This window comes from Erigeron canadensis, chromosome 7 (assembly GCF_010389155.1).
Source record: "Erigeron canadensis isolate Cc75 chromosome 7, C_canadensis_v1, whole genome shotgun sequence".
In the NCBI taxonomy this organism is placed as follows: Eukaryota; Viridiplantae; Streptophyta; class Magnoliopsida; order Asterales; family Asteraceae; genus Erigeron; species Erigeron canadensis.
The window spans coordinates 23,645,744-23,666,564 of record NC_057767.1 but is presented as its reverse complement, the minus strand read 5'-3'; the positions used below and the strand labels follow the sequence as shown (position 1 = coordinate 23,666,564).

General features: G+C 31.4%; 1 protein-coding gene across 1 annotated transcript; it reads left to right on the top strand.

The window, feature by feature from the left end:
• The first annotated feature begins 14,460 nt into the window (after positions 1-14,460).
• On the top strand, positions 14,461-19,514 carry LOC122607167 (purine permease 1-like). Its single transcript, XM_043780096.1, has 2 exons — positions 14,461-15,353; positions 18,914-19,514. Exons 1-2 carry the CDS (start codon positions 14,580-14,582, stop codon positions 19,271-19,273), a joined length of 1,134 nt encoding a protein of 377 aa, XP_043636031.1. The 5' UTR covers positions 14,461-14,579; the 3' UTR covers positions 19,274-19,514.
• Positions 19,515-20,821: the final 1,307 nt, after the last annotated feature.

Genomic DNA, 20,821 nt, shown 5'->3' with positions numbered 1-20,821 from the left:
GAATTATAAAAGAAATTAACTAGTTAAGGTTATAACTAGAAGGTATCTGCGTAATGCGACGATGACGGTGATGTAAGTCTGATTGCGGCGCCGGCTGATGGTGATGGTGGTTCGAATGATATAGGTTGACCCACGTACAATGGCACGATCATATAGAAAGACATCACAATCCCTTATAAAAAAATATATATTTGTTGAGTTTCGTCTACCATGCAAACTTGAGAAATATGAGTACGGATCACTTGATAGAAATTACCTCTTCTATATTCAATTTCATTGGTAAATGAGTGGAAGAGAGAAAAATATATAAGGTATGAAAGTTTATGGTACTGTAAATTAATTTATTAAAAATATGGGTAGTTTTTAACTTGGATTCCAAAAAATACTTGCATTCAAAGATCCTTGACCCCTTAATATAGAATCAAGTTGAAGGGATTTCCCGGGTTTTGATATTGATATTCTATGTTGTATTGAATGAAATAAACTCTACGGACCATTTGGTTCTTAAAATTTATGGGAATACGGTAAATTGAAATCTTTTTTAAACCTATCATGAATAAAAAAAAATTTCAAATTCAATTCACTAAAAAAAAACATAGAGACCGGTTGTTGGGTTCATAGAGACCGATTAGTGGTTTTTCGAATAGAGACCGGTTAGTGGACCGGTCTATAAATTTTTTATAGAGACCAGTTATTTACATACAAACCGGTCCCTATTCTATTTATTTAAAAAAAAAAACAATTGATATTCCAGCCAATCTTCATCAAACCCAATTAATACGTTTCCAAAAAATAAAAATAAAAAAAATCTAAGTCAATCTTTTTTCTTAATAAAAGAAGATCCCAAATTAAAATTCTTTTAAAACAGCTACACGTGGCGGCATGCCTTTTTCTCATTTTCAACTTCCATCAAAAGCTTTTTCTACAATTTTTATTTTCCTATTTTTATTTTTCTTGCACTTTTATAAATGATCCATAAATAAGAATTACTTCAATTTCAATAAGGGGAAAAGCATACATATGTTCTTCCAAGTATTTCTTCTAATTCACTACATTACTTTTGCTCATGTGTTTGTACGAAAAGCATTGGTAAATTTGCATACAAAATTTTGTCTATCATATCACTGGATTTGGATAATAATATTATTATTTGGTCTATCGTTCCTTGTATATGGTACAGTAAAATCTTTATACATTAATAATGTTGGGATATGAATATTTTATTAATTTAACAAGATGTTATTATATCGATAAATTAATAAATTATTAATTTAAAAAGGTTCGTATATGATGAACTTGAAGATGATTTGATAGCTTTAAAAATCATCACTTGGAAAGAAGTATTACAAGCCTCAACAACACTTTACAACATTTTGTTACAAAACAAGAAGACAATTCCTCAACTTTTTAATGCAATTGAGATATTTAAAAATGAACTCAATATAACACTTCACCATACCTATTGTTAGCTTACATAAGATATATAGCCATTTAATGTAATAAAGATTAGATTAGATAATGTTTATATATATCCAGCATACCTGTTGTTATATATCGCCATTTATATATACACTTCCTACACAATATATATGGCACAACATTGATGATATGTTTGAGTGAGTGCGATATATGTTGGATAAAAGTTAGGTTTGATATATGAAAATGATGTAGAATGTTTATGTTTTGTGTGATAAAATATAAAGAGATTGAGATAGTAAAAAGTACTATATGGATATTGATAGAAAATATACGTAGAAGCGGGAATTCAAATGAGTGCAAAATTTCAATTTTTTTTAGAACCGATCAAGGAGGGAAATGAAAAATTGATCACAAGTTAGAAATATTTTTGGAATAAGACGATTCTTTAAGATAACAACATGTCTCTATTCCACGAACACATTGAAACCCGTTGATATCTAAAAAAACTGGTCTTTATTTCAATCTTTTTGTGAGACCCAAAAAATAAAAACTGGTTATTTTTGTGGGCCATTTAGTTTTGCACATAGAGACCATTTAAAAAAAAAAAATAATAGGTCTCTATGCTAGTGACTGGTATCTATTTCTCAAAATTTGTAATAATGATTCTACGAAATTTCTATAAATTCTAGGAACAGACGGCCCCTAAGATGCGATGTCATCCATGTCGACCAATATTTTCGTCTTCTAATAAAGCTTTCTTGCTTTCGTCATTTGTATGTAAGCTAGACCTTAAGAAACAAAAGCGTATGTCTGTCGTTTAGGCCGGCAATTTAATTAGCCCATCAACATCCTCCACCGTCATCTTTAACTAGTCATCATAGTATGTATAATTGAATGCAAATTCTTTTTGTGGATTATTTTCGAGTTATAACCGTAGTGCACTTATCTTTCTACTTTTGCTTGAAAAAGATTTGTTAGACTTTTGCTATAGCGAAAAAAAAAAATTAAATTGGACTTTTTGTCACATGGAGAGTTGGACTATTTTACGCCTTTAAGAACATTCATAAGGATATTAAAATTATCTTTATTGCTAGTTAGCATGATAACCAATGTTTTAAATACCAATATATACCGGCCGATATTACTGGTATTACCGTTATTGGAGTATACTCCGGTATTTTAAGCCCCGATATTTTCACTATTTAATATTGGCCGGTATTTTCAGCATTCCCGATATTTTCCCGTATTACAATTTCAGTATTTTCAAAAAAAAAAAATTTGATTTTAAAAAAAAATTATTTCTATGATGCTTTATTGTTCTTCTTTGTTATTTGTGAACTTTAAACAAAAAATTATTTCTATGATGCTTTATTGTTATTCTTTGTTATTTGTGAACTTTAAACATTACATTTTGTTATGTAATACCTATTTGGTATTATTTTGGAATAAATTATAATTGTATCATAACTATTTTTGTTAAATTATAACAAATTTTATAGGATTTTTATATAAAAAATAAATTAAATTAAAAAATTCGTATCGGCCGGTATTTCTGGTAATACCGGAAAAAATTTTCACATCAGTATGACTAAAATACCAGTTTTTAAAACATTGATAATAACTACTCTTTGATTGTAAGTGAAAGGTAACATTTATTTATTTTATTTTATTTTTTTTAACTGTGAAAGGTAACATATTTACTAATCCTCAAATTTATGAATATAAAATGCTTGAATTATTCATGCTATGATGTTAACAACAAAGTTTTGTTTTGTTGGGAAGAAAAAACTGAAGATGTTGAATATTGACCCAAAATTTACTCCAAGTCAAATGGATTGTAAAAGCCTCCAAAGAATGCTACAATCTACATCATGGGCTGGTCAAATCCAAGAACAACATAACAAACAAAGGGTCAATGGGCCACAAAATAAGTACAGAATTCAATATTGTTTTATACGGTAGACTGACAATAGACTAGTACAGTAGAACTGTAGAACAGTACAGTCGAAGTATGATCACATTCAAATACGCTGGAAAATGTTTTGAAGTATGATTTTTAATTTAAATACTTGCGCGCTTTAGGAAAAAAAAAAAAATATATATATATATATATACTAACTCTGTATCATAAATGTTACTAGTAATTAGTAAACGGTTGTACAAAGATACCAACCACAATGGCCGAAAAGACCGTACAACGGATTTACAGAATAATACACCTATAAGGGTCTATATGTGCGAAATCCAAATCTACACCATTGTGGAAGGTTAGTCTAGTAGAGATTTTTGCCTACTCAAATAAAGAACACGGTTCAATTTCTACCATATGATAGTTTAATATTAAAAATTTCCAAATCCTCAACTAACCTAAACATTTACATCAATTCACATATATAAGAATACTGAGATAGTTAATATTTAATATGTTTGTGATAAATTGTTACTTTATATATTTTTGTTGGGAGAATGTAATTTCCTGCACACACAACTTTTACACAAACACTCAAAAATTCAGGATTGGATTGATTGCAATTAAGGATTCTAACTGGATTTAATTTCGTCTTTCGTGAATTTTGAGCCCTAATACTTCGACAAGAGCTGCTTTCATTTTCACCTAATAGTATAAAATGTGCACCAACCTTTGAATGAGATAAAGATCGAACTCATAACCTTTGTCTTCAGAAACTATTGGGTTTACCACTGATGCAACCATGCTGCTAAACAATAGTAAGATCGTATAATAAATAGTACATCAACTTTGACTAATGTTAAATAAAATTCAAGTTTGACTCTTTTATATTTTTAAATTTTGATTGTAAATATTTATGTTAATGTCATATGACACTTAATATAATATATGAGAATTAAAAATAGTATGAGAATGAATTGACTTTAAACGTATCAAAATTTCATCTAACTATTATATAATTCAAATAAAATATTTAACCTTAAATTAAGGGGAAAAAACTTAAATAAAGAAATTTGTACATTTAAAATGAAACAAAACAAGTTAAATGAAATAGTAGATCGAATAACATAAGTGAAAAAATGTAATGCACATATTTGCAAGTCGGGATTCAACTACTTGCAGTCGTTTGCCGGGGATAATTTGGACTAAGGGAACTCCACTTTTGAGCTCGGTTCGATGTTCAATGATTTTGCTAAATTTATAAGCACCTAAACAATGACAAACATATAATCACTCAAATATAAGCACTATAGGTATGCAGTTCAGGACTCAATGAATTGTGAGAACATATATATTTCATTCCGTATTTTGTGTTAAGATTTATGCACATAAACATATAACAACACGTGTACGCAGCGGATAGAAACATATATGTAATCATATTAATTAACAAAGATGGATTTAAATATATGTATCTTTTAGCGTAAGCTTCCAATAAAGTAATAATAATAAGATTATTATTAACTAGGGTTGAAAGTAAACCCTTCTACGATCGCACACTTGACACCCCTATGATGTATGCTAGTACCCGATCACGAACTCACAAACCCATTGTGTTTTTCTCCCTAAAAGTCGAACCAAACAAAAAACCTGAAAACCCTTTTTCTTCTTGTAGTTGATTGAACCAAAGAGAAGAGAAGAAAGAAGTTTTCACAATTGAATATATTGTGAATGTGTGTAAAACCCTTAAGCCTAGCCCTCTATTTATAGGCTCAATTAGGAGGGTTTTAAACTTGATGAGTAAGTAATCTCAAGGCCTAAAAGCCTTAAGGATTTTTCGGCCCCTATGGAAGAATTAGGAAGTTTCTATAACTCCTAATTTCCACTTAAGTCGTTCTCTTTTAATTAATAAACGCATATTAAACATTTAACTTTGGTTTATTAAGTATTTCATGATCATATTAATCAATATATTACATTTAATACATTAATTAATTACATAGAGTTCACGTGTCATTTTGTGTGACCTCGTAGGCTTAAATGATTTCTGGACATGCATTTATTTAACGTGATGATATACCAATATTTTGCATCTTGTGGTAACATATAATTCAACTCGGGATTATGCAGTTTGCATGTACAACTATAAAATCGAAATAAAACTAACATAATATCACTTACGTACATTCTATGTAAGTTCAACTTAGTTTATCGAATAAACTATTATCAAGATCCTAAATGCTGAACTGATGATTTTCACCTAATTATCAACCAATTTTCAGTTTGTTATTTTGCCCAAAATACTAAGTTACCACAAAATTAACAAATTCATTCAATTGATTTACGTAACAGCATGGTTTGGATCAGTGGTAAACACCTTGACTTTTGTATTCGATCCTCATCTCATGCAAAGGTTGAAGGCAGAGACGGGTCCAAAAAAAGGGCATACAGGGGGCATAACTATAACTACATGTGATAACATGAACGGGTCCGTAACATGTAAAATAACTTCGTGTCAAATAATCGTGGCTTATGTAAGTTTGCTAAAACCGAACTATTTTACATATAGAAGATTTTAATTTAAAGCACTTTATAAAATAAGACCTTAAAAATAAATAGTTAAAACTTGAGGTGCTTAAATGATGTGGGAATGTTTTCATAGGGTCCAAGTAAGTTAATTGTCTGAATACGGGTTAGTCACTCTTTGAAGTATAGAAACGTGACAATTTGCAAACAAAAAATTTAGAGATGTAAAAACTAAAATGTGTGTGTGTGTGTTTGACCGGAATGAAGCTGCAAGAGAAATAAAAAGTTTAAAGATAATGGTTAGTGTTTATGTACTATCAAGCTTAAAACAAACCTAGCTTGGATTAGTCAAAATAAACAAGGTATCATTCATCTTCTTTATGGATATATATAATTGTTTCATTGCCTTTACCAACTTTGTGTGATTGTTACGAGGGCAATGGAAATTTAAGATGGGGGCATTGCAAAGATGGAGCTGGATATACATGAATAGCTTATATAACATTTGCAATATATATTAAGGTTATTGGGGGCATTACCCCCCACTACTATAATAGTACATCCGTTCCTGGTTGAAGGTCATTTTCTATCATTTAAGTAAATAATGGAAGCAACCTCTCTACTTAGATAGAGGTAAGGTTTGCTTACGTCTTAACCTCCACATACACCATCGATGTATTGGGCTCAAAAACTGCGAAAGACGACACTTGGCAGTTTCTTTCTTTCTATTTAATTCATTTACATCATTTGCACAAAAAATTATATCAAAAAGCAGAAACGTTAATCGAACAAAGCCTAGGTACATTTAAAGTGCAATTTCAATAACAATTTTAGTTCGCAATATTTAATGCAAAGGCCAAAGTAAAATTAATTTCTCAATTTCGATCAATTAGCTGTGTAAATTCTTCAAAATCCACCTCAAATTCTATGTGTTGGGAAAAAATAATACCGAATATGTATAAACTGAATTATAATCAAATGAAATCGGCTCAAATTCAATCCAAACAAGGAACAATCAAGCATGAGTTATATTTTTGTGCTGTGTTACCAGTTGTTAAAGCATAGTGATTATTATAATATTTGCAGGAGATATTTTAATAGAGTTTTAAGGTTTGTAATTTGTATTAAGGTGCAAAGTGTAAAATGGCAGTTCACAATCTACAAACGTAAGTTGTTCGAGAAATTATAGTTGAGAAAGAAAGATATTTTGAAATGAAATGCTTATGTCTGTTTTGGTAGAAATTTTTTGGAGGAGTGGAAATTCGTTGAGGAAACTGATTTTAAATCTGAATTGATCAAAATCTAATGAAATTATATCTATGAGGTACCCACTACTTAGAGTACCCTCTCAAAAAAAAAAAGATATTTTTGTCTGGTTCTTTGACTAAGCAAAAACAGTGGGCTACTCGTATCCCGCATAAGCGAATCTTTTTGAAAGTGGTTAAATAGGGTTTTACTGGGAAACCATGGATTTTTTAGTTTTCACCGTTGGTTACAAAATAAAAAATGTTATATAAACTATAAATAGTTTTTTAAAAATAATAATTTGTTTCTAAGAATAAAGTTATTAACAAAAAATAATTTGTATAAAACTGGCATATTTATTGTCGAGTTAGGCCGGATATTTATTTTCGTTTCTGAAGGTGCGTTAAATTGGCATGTCTTTTATTTTTTTATATATAATAATAATTAGTTGTTGATGTTGGTCCATTATGGTTAATCATTTAATTGTCATATTCCGGAGAAAAGTATGAGCACCATGTGCAATTCGCAGGACGCCCGCAAATGGACTAGCTTCTAGGCTTCTAGCAAAGGAAAATTACAATAAACGAAAATTGGTCAATTTATAGGCCCCATTTTGTCAATAGAGAAATAAAACTAGTTGCCATCCACCCATCCCTTTTAGTTAATTACAATAGTGTATAAATTTTAAGGATTAGTGTTTGCAGATGTAATGAACTATCCACGAATATCTATGTTATGCAATGATCTACTCGAGTGTCTATGTAATGTAACGAACTCGTTGTTTTGTCTAAGCCATGTATGTTACCGGCTCAACAACCAGTTCCCGGTTACCACTTTGACTTCATTTCAGTTTGACCAAACTTTTCATGCTTAGTCAGCCCAATTTTCATACGTGGCTGTTAAAGGATATATTGGAATTAACTATTTATACAATATATATAATTTCTAGTTCCTGATGAGTTATCCTGTTTCCGGTAATGATTCCAGTTTCCGATGATTTATTTCCAGTTTTCGGTGACTCATATTCCAGTTCCAATGACTTTTTCCAACAAACTTCAAGTTCCGGTCACTTATGCAGTTTTCAATAAAGCTTTATCTATGTTCAAACATTGAAACTTAAACATAAAATCAACTGGGAAACAAGCCAAACTTATGAAAACTATTATCAAAACAATCCATAACTTTCAGAGCAATCAAAGATTTGTTGATACTTCAAAGTGACATCCATATACGAGAACACACACACACATGCAAGGAACCACCGAAAACCTGGACAGATTGCGATCTAGTCGGAGCAAGAGTGTGAGGATCTACACATGGAGTTAGGGATGAAACAAATTTGGAACACCACCGACACCTGGTACTCCGGCGACCTTTTCCAACTCTGACATCGACCGCTCCTGTTAATTCACTCCCTCTTTTTTCTTGAATCATTGAGTCGTTGTTTCCCATCAAATCTGTTGGGTGGCGTGATAGTGGTTATTCGATCTGTTATCGTCCTTTCCCATCCTTAGCCGCCACCATTCTCGGCAATTATCATTCACATCGATCGCCATATACATAGATATAGATGGATATATTATAGATACAGATGTGAAAGTAAATGTAGATATAGATCTGTTGCTATATTACATTTATATATATTTTTATAATTTAATATTTTCATTATCATTATTATTATTATTATTGATTAGAGGTTACTTTACATCACAGTCATCACTGTATATATAGAAGTACTCGTAATACTAGTACGAGTATGGTACCCGCGCAATGCGGCGGCAGTAGTAAGGAAGGCGGTCTGCTTTATTAGGGATTTTGGATAGTTACGTAAACGAAAAAAACAAAAAAGTCCAAGGGCAAATAAGGTATTTCAAAGACAGAAATATTTAATAGGGAGATTTGCTTTATTAAGGTATAGAGATATGGATAGATGCTGATGGAATTGGATGGATGAATGGATTGTGTTACAATACTACCTACTACTGTTACTATTATTATTATATTAAATTCATCAGAAGTCTAAGTTCTAAGTTCATCTTATACTAAATTCAATCGAAATTAAAGTCTATAAAACGTAATGAATTATATCTTAATGTCTATTATATGTAATATATGTGGCAACTGACATTGCGTACGTTGTACCAACCTGTTACACGTAAGCAGTCTCCTGGTAGCTTACACCGCTTAGATAAAATAACGAGTTCATTACATTACATAGACACTCGAGTAAATCTTTGCATAACATAGACATTCATGGATAGTTCATTACATCCCCAAACACTAATCCCTAAATTTTATATGGTTAAATGCAAAAATCGTATGTAGTTTGTCAGTTATATAGTTTTTATCTCTCTATTATCTTTTAGGCCAAAATCATAATTGCGGGTTGCATTTCATCCCCTAAGTCTCCCCCATCATGTGACTATTTTTTTTTTTTTTTTTATCATTTCATTTCACTTCTTCCCTATTTCTTTAAAATCACCATTGTGGTTTGTTGTTTTTGCAATTTTCATCCATTGACCATGTCGTTAATTATTTTTTAATTCAAACATTTAATCAAACACGTTGTCTATTTAATCTTTTATATAATGATTTTCTCTATCAGTAAGGAAGTTTGTTAACATCAAATTTTATTATTAAGTGGAAATAATTATATTAATGAATAAACGAAAGTGATAGTTTGAATAGATAGAGTGAAAAATATTTTAGGTAGATGTGGTGTGTGGGTTAAGAATGTGTTGAAAGTTAATGGTATATTAGGTATTTTAAAGATAAAAAGTTAAAAATAGAGAGTGGTAGTTTGTTTTATAAAAAAAGTATAGAAAATTGATTTTTTTTAAACGTGTCATTAGTTCATCCGATCATATCAATACAACAGAGGAAACTCATTATAAGTGATAAATAAAACTTTATGATCTAACATAAAAAACCAAATAATTTGATCTATATAAGACTTCTATGACCTTCTCATTATTGAAATCACAGGGTGCCTACCTCAACCCATTTAGAACGAAGATCATTGCCATGTTCGGAATTAACTACGTATATTTTAGAGCATAAATAATATGAACGTAGATAAATTCAATGTTTATATAATGAAACCGAGTTTTTCAAGTGGTTAGTAATGAGTAACCTTCAATTCTTTTATTAATTTAACTATGTACTTAGTTTCTTATATATGTAGTTTACTTATTAAGCATCAAGATTATTGGTAGATGTATAATAATAAACTGATTTAAGTATACTAAAATCCATTTACTAAAAAGCAAGTTTAATCAAACTAAAATGACCCACTGAAACTGCTCCAAACGGCAAGGAACGCCCCCAAAAAGGCGTTTTAAGTGGAAAGAAAATAAAAGGGAGTCTGACATGACATGTGTTATATATATATATATAGAAACGTTATTTTTAGTATAAGGGTTTAAAAAAGTACAAAAGGTATAAGGTATTTCCTCCTTTTTCTTCCTTCTTCCTTCCATCTCCGACCACCACCACCACCACCATGATCATCTCCGACCACCACCATGATCCTCCGGCGACGGCCACCATCTCCGGCGAGACTTACACATGTGTAACTACAACTTACACATGTATAAGTTAATTTTTTTTTAGCATTTTAGGGTCTAAAATTTCTAGGTTTTTTCCTTCGCGAGACAACCACCACCAGCCACCATCATCTCCGACCACCCCAACCACGGCGCCGACTCCGATATCAAGGGCTTCGCCCGTACCGTAGCAAACCGTCACCATCTCTTGGATCGCCAGCCATCAAATCCATATGATTCTCATATGCGTCCCTTGACGGTCAGCTTAGAACGGATGAGGGCCTCTGGCCCGTACCGTATCCACCCGAAAACGAACCTGATTCTCGCCGGAAAGTTAACTTACACATGTGTAACTTACACATGTGTAAGTTGTAGTTACACATGTGTAAGTCTCGCCGGAGAATCATGGTGGTGGTCGGAGATGAGACATTTACTTATTACAGAGATGGTGCGATTTGACTTTTTTTTGACTCTCGGTTTTACGAGAAATACACATGATTCGTGATCGGGAAAAAAAGAAAAAAATCTACGCTTGTAGAAGGTAAAGTTTGGAAATAGAACAATTCCTTCTGTCGTGTATCCTCGATTAATGCAGCCTCAGATGCTATGTTTCAATTCTTGATTCTAGTATTGAGCGAAAGGTTATACCTATAGGTTCAATCATGGTGGTGGTGGTGGTGGTCGAAGATGGAAGGAACAAGCATGTGTAAGTTAACTTAGACATGTACTTTTTGTACTTTTTTAAATGCTTGTACTATAAATAACCCACCCCTATATATATATATATATGTATGTATTTATATGTTGTATGCGTGTGTATATATCGTATGTATTATGTATGTGTATGTTGTGTGCCCCTAAATGCCTCTAGCAGCCTCACTCCACAAATTTCAAAAGGTTTTTTCGTATGTCATATATGACGGAAAATACCCCATGAAAAGAGTTTCATTTTCATTCTTATTAGCTTAATGGTTTTGGTTGTAGCCCATCAATCAAAAGATTGTGTCTCTAAGTCTCATTTGAGACACGGTTGATGTATATAATATGTACGTGGATCAAGAATGTAAATTTATTTCTTGTGTATAAAAGCATCTGATAAAAACATAGAGATGACAAAAACAGGGAAAGTTATTTTGTTGTCACCTCGTTCTTCCTTCTACTTTCATTAGTTAAAATTGTATTAATATGGTTGATTAATTATCAAATTTAAATGCCTAGCCTAGCTAAAACATGATGGAAAATTTGGGCCCTTCACTTACAACTCTTTTAATCACAACCTCACATGATATGTTGACAATTAAGGCCATCCAAGACATCAATAGTGTATGATTGCCTTAAATACATGGTTCCTACTGGTTCTATAGAAAACACCATAGGTGTCGTCATCATTTTTGTATTCTACAAGCTAGCCATATATAGTGAGCCCATGTTTTCGCGAGCCACTAACATTCTGTTGCTGTCCCACGTACTTTAGGATCGAGCTAAAACAACACTAAACAAGGCAGAGTCGGAAAATTTATAACTAACTTTTGTAAGGTTCTAGGTATCTATATTATAAACATTTGAACGATTTTTTAATTACAAATTTTTTTAAGTACATTTGAATTTATTTATTTATTTGTTTGCATTTAATACTTTAATCAAATTTATACGATATCAATCGGTCAAGTAGATATCCCAATAGTGATATAAGCCTAAGTGTATGTGAATGTCATGAGTTCAATTCTTCCTATGGGTTTTCCCATATTTTTGAGTTTCGTCTGACGTGTTGCTCTGCATGAACATGATCGGATGAGCTGTTACTCTGTTAGTGGTAAGAGGATTCTTCAGTTTATAGTTTGCAACTTGCAAGTGACTTTAAAACACTGTTTAAAAAAATCAAATGTAGTTGAAAAAAATATTCTAGATTAAAACTAAAAAATGTTACTCGTTTATATATTAAAACGTCAACAAAACTTAACAATAAATAGTAATATAAAACAAATATGCAAATAAAAATTCAAATTTGTGTCATAATACTTATATACCTTTCTTTGTTACACAATATAATTATGACGCTGTTTTTAACTTTTTAGTTGTATATCTTTATTAAAATTGTTTATTAAAAATATTTACAACACAATCTATTAGGGCATGTTTGGCAAGAGTTCTTTAAAGTATTTTGGGAACTTTATCTTTTAATTTTGAACAATAAACTCCTATTATGTTAAAAACTTTGTTTAGATGCAATTAGCGTTAGCTTTCATATGAAAATAAAGTTTCAAAATGAAATGCTACTTGAAGTAGCGTTTCAGAAGATTTAGCTTTTCGATAAAACTTTTAATCTTTAAAAGTTACACATATACCTTTTGAAATTATAGCTACAGCTACCATACTAAACACTCTTAAAAAAATAAAAACTCCAACTAACAATTTTGCTTAAAAATTAACTACTACAACTACCAGTGTTTTTGACTTTTTAACTATATATCCTTACTAAAATTATTTACTAAAAAAATTTAAAACACAATCTATTATATATGCATAGTAGCTAGGGGGTCCAAATGTGTTCATTGAAGACATTTAAGTCAAACCAATCATCCATTCTCCCATACTTTTGATGTTTTAGATTTTCTAATGTTACATCGAAGTAATACGATAGGAATATAAATTATATAACTACTTAGGCTTAGATCAAATTATCAGTTGGGACCGAATCTTAATTTTTTATGATTTCGAATATTTATTTTTTAAACGTGTGAGCAAACGTGTTATCAATCATGTTTGGCAGAGTGTGTGGGTTCTAAATCCAACATACTATCTATTTTAAATGTCAATGCTGACTTGATATATATTTATGTAACAAACGCCACACATATACATTTATTTTTTAGGAATGTAAGGTCGCGTTTGGTTCACAGAATTTGATAGAATTGGAATCGAATTTCATTCCTTAGCGTGTTTGGTTGGTTAAAGATGGAGGAATCACATTCCGTTGGAATGTAAACATTCTCTCATTTGATGGAATCTCCATTCCTTGGAGACGGGGGAAAGAATTTCATTCCGTCCCACACTTGAATCTTCAAAAAATCAAAAACATTTCGTCAAATTCCATTTTTTCAGATTTTAATTCCTTTGACAGATTTCATTCCTTCCTAAAACATTCTGTGAACCAAACGCGCCCTAAGGATTCCAAGCCGCGCAGATGACTCGACAGGGGATAGAATAATCAATAATAATTATTAGTCACTCAAATTATCATAATTCATTATTATCATACTATGTACGTCCATTCCGAAAAATCGAAAATATAGTAGATACATAAACATTAAACATACATAATAAACAGCCATTGAAATCTATTTGTACTCGTAACAAGAAACAAGAAATATCCTAATAAGATTGGATTTCCACTAAAATATTAATGTACTAATCAGTAATATAATTTTTGGATTCAATCCTAGGTAAATACTCTTTATAAAACAAAATGATTAATCCTTTTAAATATATAGTTTAAAAATCTTCTTATTCATAAGATGATAACAATTGGTAAATCAAGTGATAAGATTAAACAGAAAATTAATAGAATTATTACAGTTTTAAAAAGATTTTGAAACTAAGATTTAAGATAATTAGTTATTTCGCCCACTTTTACAATAACAACAAGAGACCTAATTAAATTGGTCGCTTTCCCTAACTTATAGACTTTTTACAATAAACTCGACACAATTTAAATTACTATAGGTATATTATTTATGTGTAAGTCCAAAACAATCCCTTTTATGATTACAACACATATAGCTAGTACTCCAAATATATAAATACATTACCATAGTATCGTATCTTTGTATCCTTCTCGCCCACCACCCCTATTGGGGAAAAAACACTTGACATAAACTTTACAAAAACACATATCCATCACCATCCCAAAACCATCTCCCAATAATTCATCCACAATGGACCATAACAAAAACCCAACCACCACCACCACATCCGGCACCACCGCGCCCATGACGGCCAAAGTAAGCCCAGCCGCGAAAAAAACACTTTTAATCCTTAATTGCATACTCCTTTCAATAGGAAACTGTGGTGGCCCATTAATAATGCGGCTTTATTTCATCCACGGAGGTAATCGTGTCTGGCTATCCTCATGTCTAGAAACCGCGGGTTGGCCATTCATCGTAATTGTCTTAATAATCCTCTACTTCCATCGTTGTGCCACTAACAAAAATACCCCCAACAAAACTACTAAATTCATCTACATGCGACCGCGTTTATTCTTTGCGGTCGCATTTATAGGCCTGATAACAGGCCTAGACGACTATTTATACGCATATGGGGTCGCTCGTCTCCCCATATCCACTTCAGCCTTAATCATAGCGGCCCAACTTGGTTTCACAGCGGTTTTCGCATACTTACTAGTGAAACAAAAGTTTACACCTTATTCGATAAACGCGGTCGTGTTGTTAACAGTTGGGGCAGGAGTATTGGCGTTGCATACAAGTAGTGATAGGCCAAAAGGTGAAAGTAAGAAAGAATATTTGTTAGGATTTGTGATGACAGTTGGGGCGGCTTTATTATATGGATTTATTTTGCCTTTGATTGAATTAACGTACAATAAGGCAAAACAAGAGGTTACATATACATTGGTGTTGGAGATACAGATGGTCATGTGTTTGTTTGCTACTATTTTTTGTACGGTCGGCATGGTTTTCAACAATGATTTCCAGGTACATAGATATACAACTTTTTCTTCTTTTTGTTAATTAATTTTTTTATAACCAAACCTTATATATATTTAACATGTTATTATCTTTATCTTTATCTTATAAAGAAATGATCTCTTTTTATTTTAGGTAATTCTATCTTTAAATTACTAGAATTACCTTTTATTTTTATGTTTTACTCTTAATGAATTATAATTCTATCTTTAAATTACTAGAATTACCTTTTACTAAAATTACCTTTTACAATTCTATCTTTAAAATTCTCAAAATAGGGACTCCATTGCAACGATTCTCGAGTAAGGACCCCCTTGCTAAAACGTACAAACCACAGGGACCAATACTGCAATTAACTCTAAGCTTAATTAGCATCTTAATCATGTGAGTCAATTTCCTAATATAATAGACAGAAAGAGAGAGAAAGCGATAATACTATTGCAAAACATAGGTCATATGTCATCAATAAGGAATGCCCATTACATCTTAAGTTTCCAAGATTTTTGTCAAATTTATTATTGTACTCCCTATAAGAATTAGAAATAGTGCCAAACTCTGAAAGTGTATTTATTATTTTGAGTATCTTTTTAAGGGATGATATATATACTCTGAATTTGTAACAAAAAATACCCACTTTCCTCATTTAAAATTGAGAAATGATTAATCTTTAACTATAAAACTATGACATGTAACAAAATCAAGAGTTAAGAATTTGAAAAAAGAGTTAGTTGAATATACATGTCATGATTTGAAAAATTTAAGAGGATTTTTAAAACAATATTTAGTATGATTAATCATTTTCTTTTAAAATTATAAAATCATACCTCTACAGTTCTGCTTAGGTTTTTAATTTTAGTTTTAGCTAGATGACATAAAATTTGATTATGGTAACGCCACCCACCGTAATATGGTGGGAGTTTAGTCAACATGAATAGTCGCTTGTTTCGGGTCCACTGTTTGTACCCCACTAGATGAGCATTTTACGTAAAATTCCTCCAGGTCAATTGGAAAGACAAAATCGAACCAGGAACTTAGGAAATAAAACTTAGAGTGACTCGTCACAAGACCAATGAATCATTGTCATACTAATATTTAATTACGAGAAATGATCCTTACACAACACTTTTTAGCTATACACAACATTGAATGCATTATACAGTTGTACAGTACAATTATATAATGCATATATTTGTTGTATATGGCTAAAAAACATTGTGTAGGGATCACTTCCCATAATTTAACTAGATCCGGTGACATGTAAATACCACTAATTCTCTTTTCTAATTTTATCCCTTAATTTAACTAAAAATATTTTGCATCATAAATTTTTTTGTGCAATAGTATTTATGCTTGTATTTTATGAATTTTCGTATATCATGTTAATCATGATCTAATGATTGAAGTTTTATCTTAATCACTTATGAACATCAAGTTATAATTTAAAGTTGTAATTGTTTTTCCATTTAAATTGTTCTCCCTATTAGTAGTATTCGTAAGACCACAACATGTAAAATAGCTATATTAAAAAGCTAAATCTAAATTAATTAGGCCAAGCAACAAATGTGAATATTGTTGCTCTCAGAACGTAACTTTATATGTTCAGACAATTTGATAACAATTATTAAAGGAAAAGGTTAATATCTTTACAATTCCATTCCAAAATTTTGAAAAACATTAGATAAACGTCTTAATTGTTAATTTTGAACATCTTTTGAAAAGATTCTTACAACATGCATGCAAGTTTAGAAAGCAAACAACTTTGCTCATAGAATAAATACCATATTCTTAATGGATTTTGAGTTTGTGTGGTGAATTGCTAACAATCGTGTAGAACAAAGACCTACATTATTACGAAACTCGTATTTTATATAGCAAAAGTTATGAACTTTATTGCATTTATCAATTGAAATTGTGCTCCCATGTCCCTTGTTAACCTCCTTATTCCTTATCCTAGCATCTTGCTAGACCCAAATTTATGGACTAAATGTTCCATTTTTATTAGAAAGAACCGAATATATATATATATATATAGAGAGAGAGAGAGGGAGAGAGAGAGAGAGAGGGGTAATGTGTACCTCGATCTCGGAAATTTTAAAAACTATTCTAGTATTAATTCATATCAATGAGCTAAAGGATACTTTGCATAATGCGGTGGTGATGGAGGTGACAGCGACTAGTGAAAACAATTGTGAGTAGTGTTAATATTTGATGTAAAAATAATTAATGTCAAAGAGATAGATATATGTATTTGAAGTGTATAGGAGAGTAGGTAATTCACTTAACATGTTTGATTTTAAGTTGTTTAGTAACTTTTTTCTACTTAATCACCACTACTTTAAATGGATATGGAAGTATCGATTTATTTTTTTAATATAATTTGCTCATAAGCCTTAAGCATTAAAGAATATTGCAAATGAAGTCAACATAACTAGCGAATATTTGGGTAATGGTCGCAAGTTATGGGTTCAACTTTTGCCGGAGACATGCTTGTGAGATTTTCCTTTTAAGTTGTCATTTTACTATAATGCAAACCCGAATAAGATAATATGGTCTACCTTGTATGACGCTAATGTACCATTGTATAGTAACAGTAAGTTAAAATGCAATTCGAAATATGTTGTTTCAAAAAGATAATTTACTAGATAATATTTATTAAAGGTAGGTAAAAATATCAAATGATTATTTTACAATAGACTTTTTGGTTAAAAGTAAAAGGAAACAAAGATATTTTTGTTTCGGACGGCTGAAAGTAATAATCTAGATATAGTAATAAATAAAAAAGATTCCAAGAGTTTACAATGTCCAACATTGGTTGGACTAAAGTCCTCCCCAAATTCTCATTATTTGACCCCACAAGGCCACAAGTATGTCCGTTGATAGGAACCCATCCCCATCCCCACCATGTAAAGAGAATGCCAAAATTTCAAAGATGATTAATTAACTTGGATATTTGGTTTAGTGGGTTGTTAGGATTTATGTTCAAATCCGTGTAGATTAGCCAACATGATGTTAATAGATTTAGTAGATGCTTTTGTTTATTTAGGACAAGTGTAGGGTTCTACTCTTGATAGATTGATATGGATGATATTAAAATTCTTTGTGGTAGTCTAAGAGTAATATAAATTACCGTTTAAAATAAAAATTAAAAAGACCTTGATAGATTAATTGTTAGTACTTGTTATCAATATAAATATAACACAGATCAACTAATAATGTTTGTTCATTGTAAAAAGACGTTCCTGATTTTTACATTTAGATCTTAGGTTTGATTTCTTATAGTGACAAATCCGTGAGATTTTTTTCTCTAAATGTTTTAGATTGGGTCATTAAATATTTTTTAGACACCATAATAATATATTTAAATACAAGTAACTATGATAAAAATAAATATGATCAAATTTTTAGTATTAGAGTTTTAGTTATATTGGGTATTTGTATTTATGTATAGTATTAGTTAATTAATTATGCTGTCTGAAGATAAACATTTTTAAAAATAAAAGTTAAAAGGATATGTATCGCTTAACATTTTAATGTTAGCTTTTATTGAAGTTTAATCATGTTTTATGAAGGTGATTCCAAGGGAGGCAACCGAATTTGGACTAGGAAAAACCAAATATTACGTGATATTGTGGGCTAGCGCATTAATTTGGCAATGTTTCTTCTTGGGTGCGATAGGAGTGATTTTTTGCGCATCGTCTTTGTTATCGGGCATTATAATCGCGGTTCTTCTCCCAGTTACGGAAGTACTAGCAGTTGTTTTTTACAAAGAAAAGTTTCAAGCCGAGAAAGGGGTGGCACTTGTTTTGTCTCTATGGGGATTTGCCTCTTACTTCTATGGAGAATACAAGTTCATACAAAAGACCAAAGATAGGACTCAATCTTCTCAACAATCAGTGGAGCTTGCGCAACCTAATTACTTGCCAGTATAATCGTGTATGATTCATATATAAGCTTATATCTGCTTTTGGTGTGTTGTATTTCAGTTTAACCCGAAACATGATATCATCTTGAGGTAGTTGTAAAGCTTGAAAGTTTCAACAAAGAATGAAGCTTTTTAAGTTTAGCACCAATAAACAATGTGTGAAACTTTATCTTTTGTATGATTAACTGTCCGATGGACAAAAATTAGGGACAGAAGTTTGAAATACTAAGGAGTAGGTTTTTTTTTTTTATATATGTAATTGCCATAAACTTTTATCAACTTAGGGTGGGAGGAGTACCTCCCCGCCCTCCTCAGTTTTTCTTCTCCTTCTCGTCCGCTCCCTAATTGTAGGGAATACCTCCCCATCCCTCCCCGCTTCTTCTTCTTCCTGTTCTAGCTCGTCCTGCTCTTCTTCTTTTTCTACTTTTTCTTCGACATCTTGGTATTGTTGTGTTGAACCACCCGCAAATTGCGCAAAAGTCGATGGATTTTCACCAGCTTATTGCAAAAACACAGAAGTATTGAAAAACCCAGGATCCACCTGAGTCAAGAAATCATCAGCGGGCACGGGTATGTAATCATTTTTGGTGGTGTTTTATAGCAGAGGAGGAGGTGGCATTGAATCACGTTTGTTTGTGGGTGGTGGGTTTTTGCAACATTTGGAACTGGATCTTTACATCTTGGATTGCCCCACCCTTGATTCATTTTTGTGATTTATGTGATTGTTGTATTGATTGTTTAAATTGAAAAGAAAAAAAAAAAAATAGAAAGAAAGTAAAAAGAAAGAAAATGAAAATGAAAATGAAAGAAAGAGGGGTGAATTTTGACCGTTTGTAGTGAGCCCCATGCCTTTTTTTTAATGCCTAGAAATTGGCTGGAAACCGGGAAGGGCCGTCCCCCCTTCGCTCTCCACCCCACTGGTACTGGTACCACGGGGCGGTGTTCCCTTAGGTACTAGATCGGTACCTATCATATCACCGGGGCACTCCATGCACCCTTAGTTATCCTATGATTTTAATTTTTTTATTACATACATATCGTATTTTGTTATTTATTACTATGAAACTTTCAATCATGTGATTCTCAAATTGTGTTTACATATAGAATTCAAACTTTTTATTTTTAACTAATCATATCTATGCGAAATTTAAAAGTTTAATGATCTAATTTGGAAAATTTTAAAATATTGAGGCTAATAAAAAATTAAAAATGATATATTCTTCTAAAAATCATCCGTTTGAAAGTTTGTTAAACAATTAGGTCAATACAAAGTTAAGCAACTCCACTTAGGTGGGTTGAGCAACGGTTTCTTCTAAATCCACTATGTGGGCACCGGAGGTGAGTTTTCCCCAAGGTCTCGAGTTCGAGTCCTGGGTTTCTCATCTCAAAGTATATTTCATGAGCAGGGGGTTGGAGGTCCAGCGATTTGTTGGTTAAAATTGCTTTCAGCACGTCTAAATCGAAATTAACTTTACCAAAAAAAAAAAAGTCAATTAAAAGTTCGTAATACAGCGTACAGTTTATAAAGAGAAACAAAAGCATTAATATTTTAGGC

Bases quoted from the DNA above. Each gene is read 5' to 3' on its own strand.
- LOC122607167 (XM_043780096.1), top strand. From the start codon at position 14,580: ATGGACCATAACAAAAACCCAACCACCACCACCACATCCGGCACCACC. The intron at 15,354-18,913 runs GTACATAGATAT...TGTTTTATGAAG, and splicing joins TTTTCAACAATGATTTCCAG to GTGATTCCAAGGGAGGCAAC.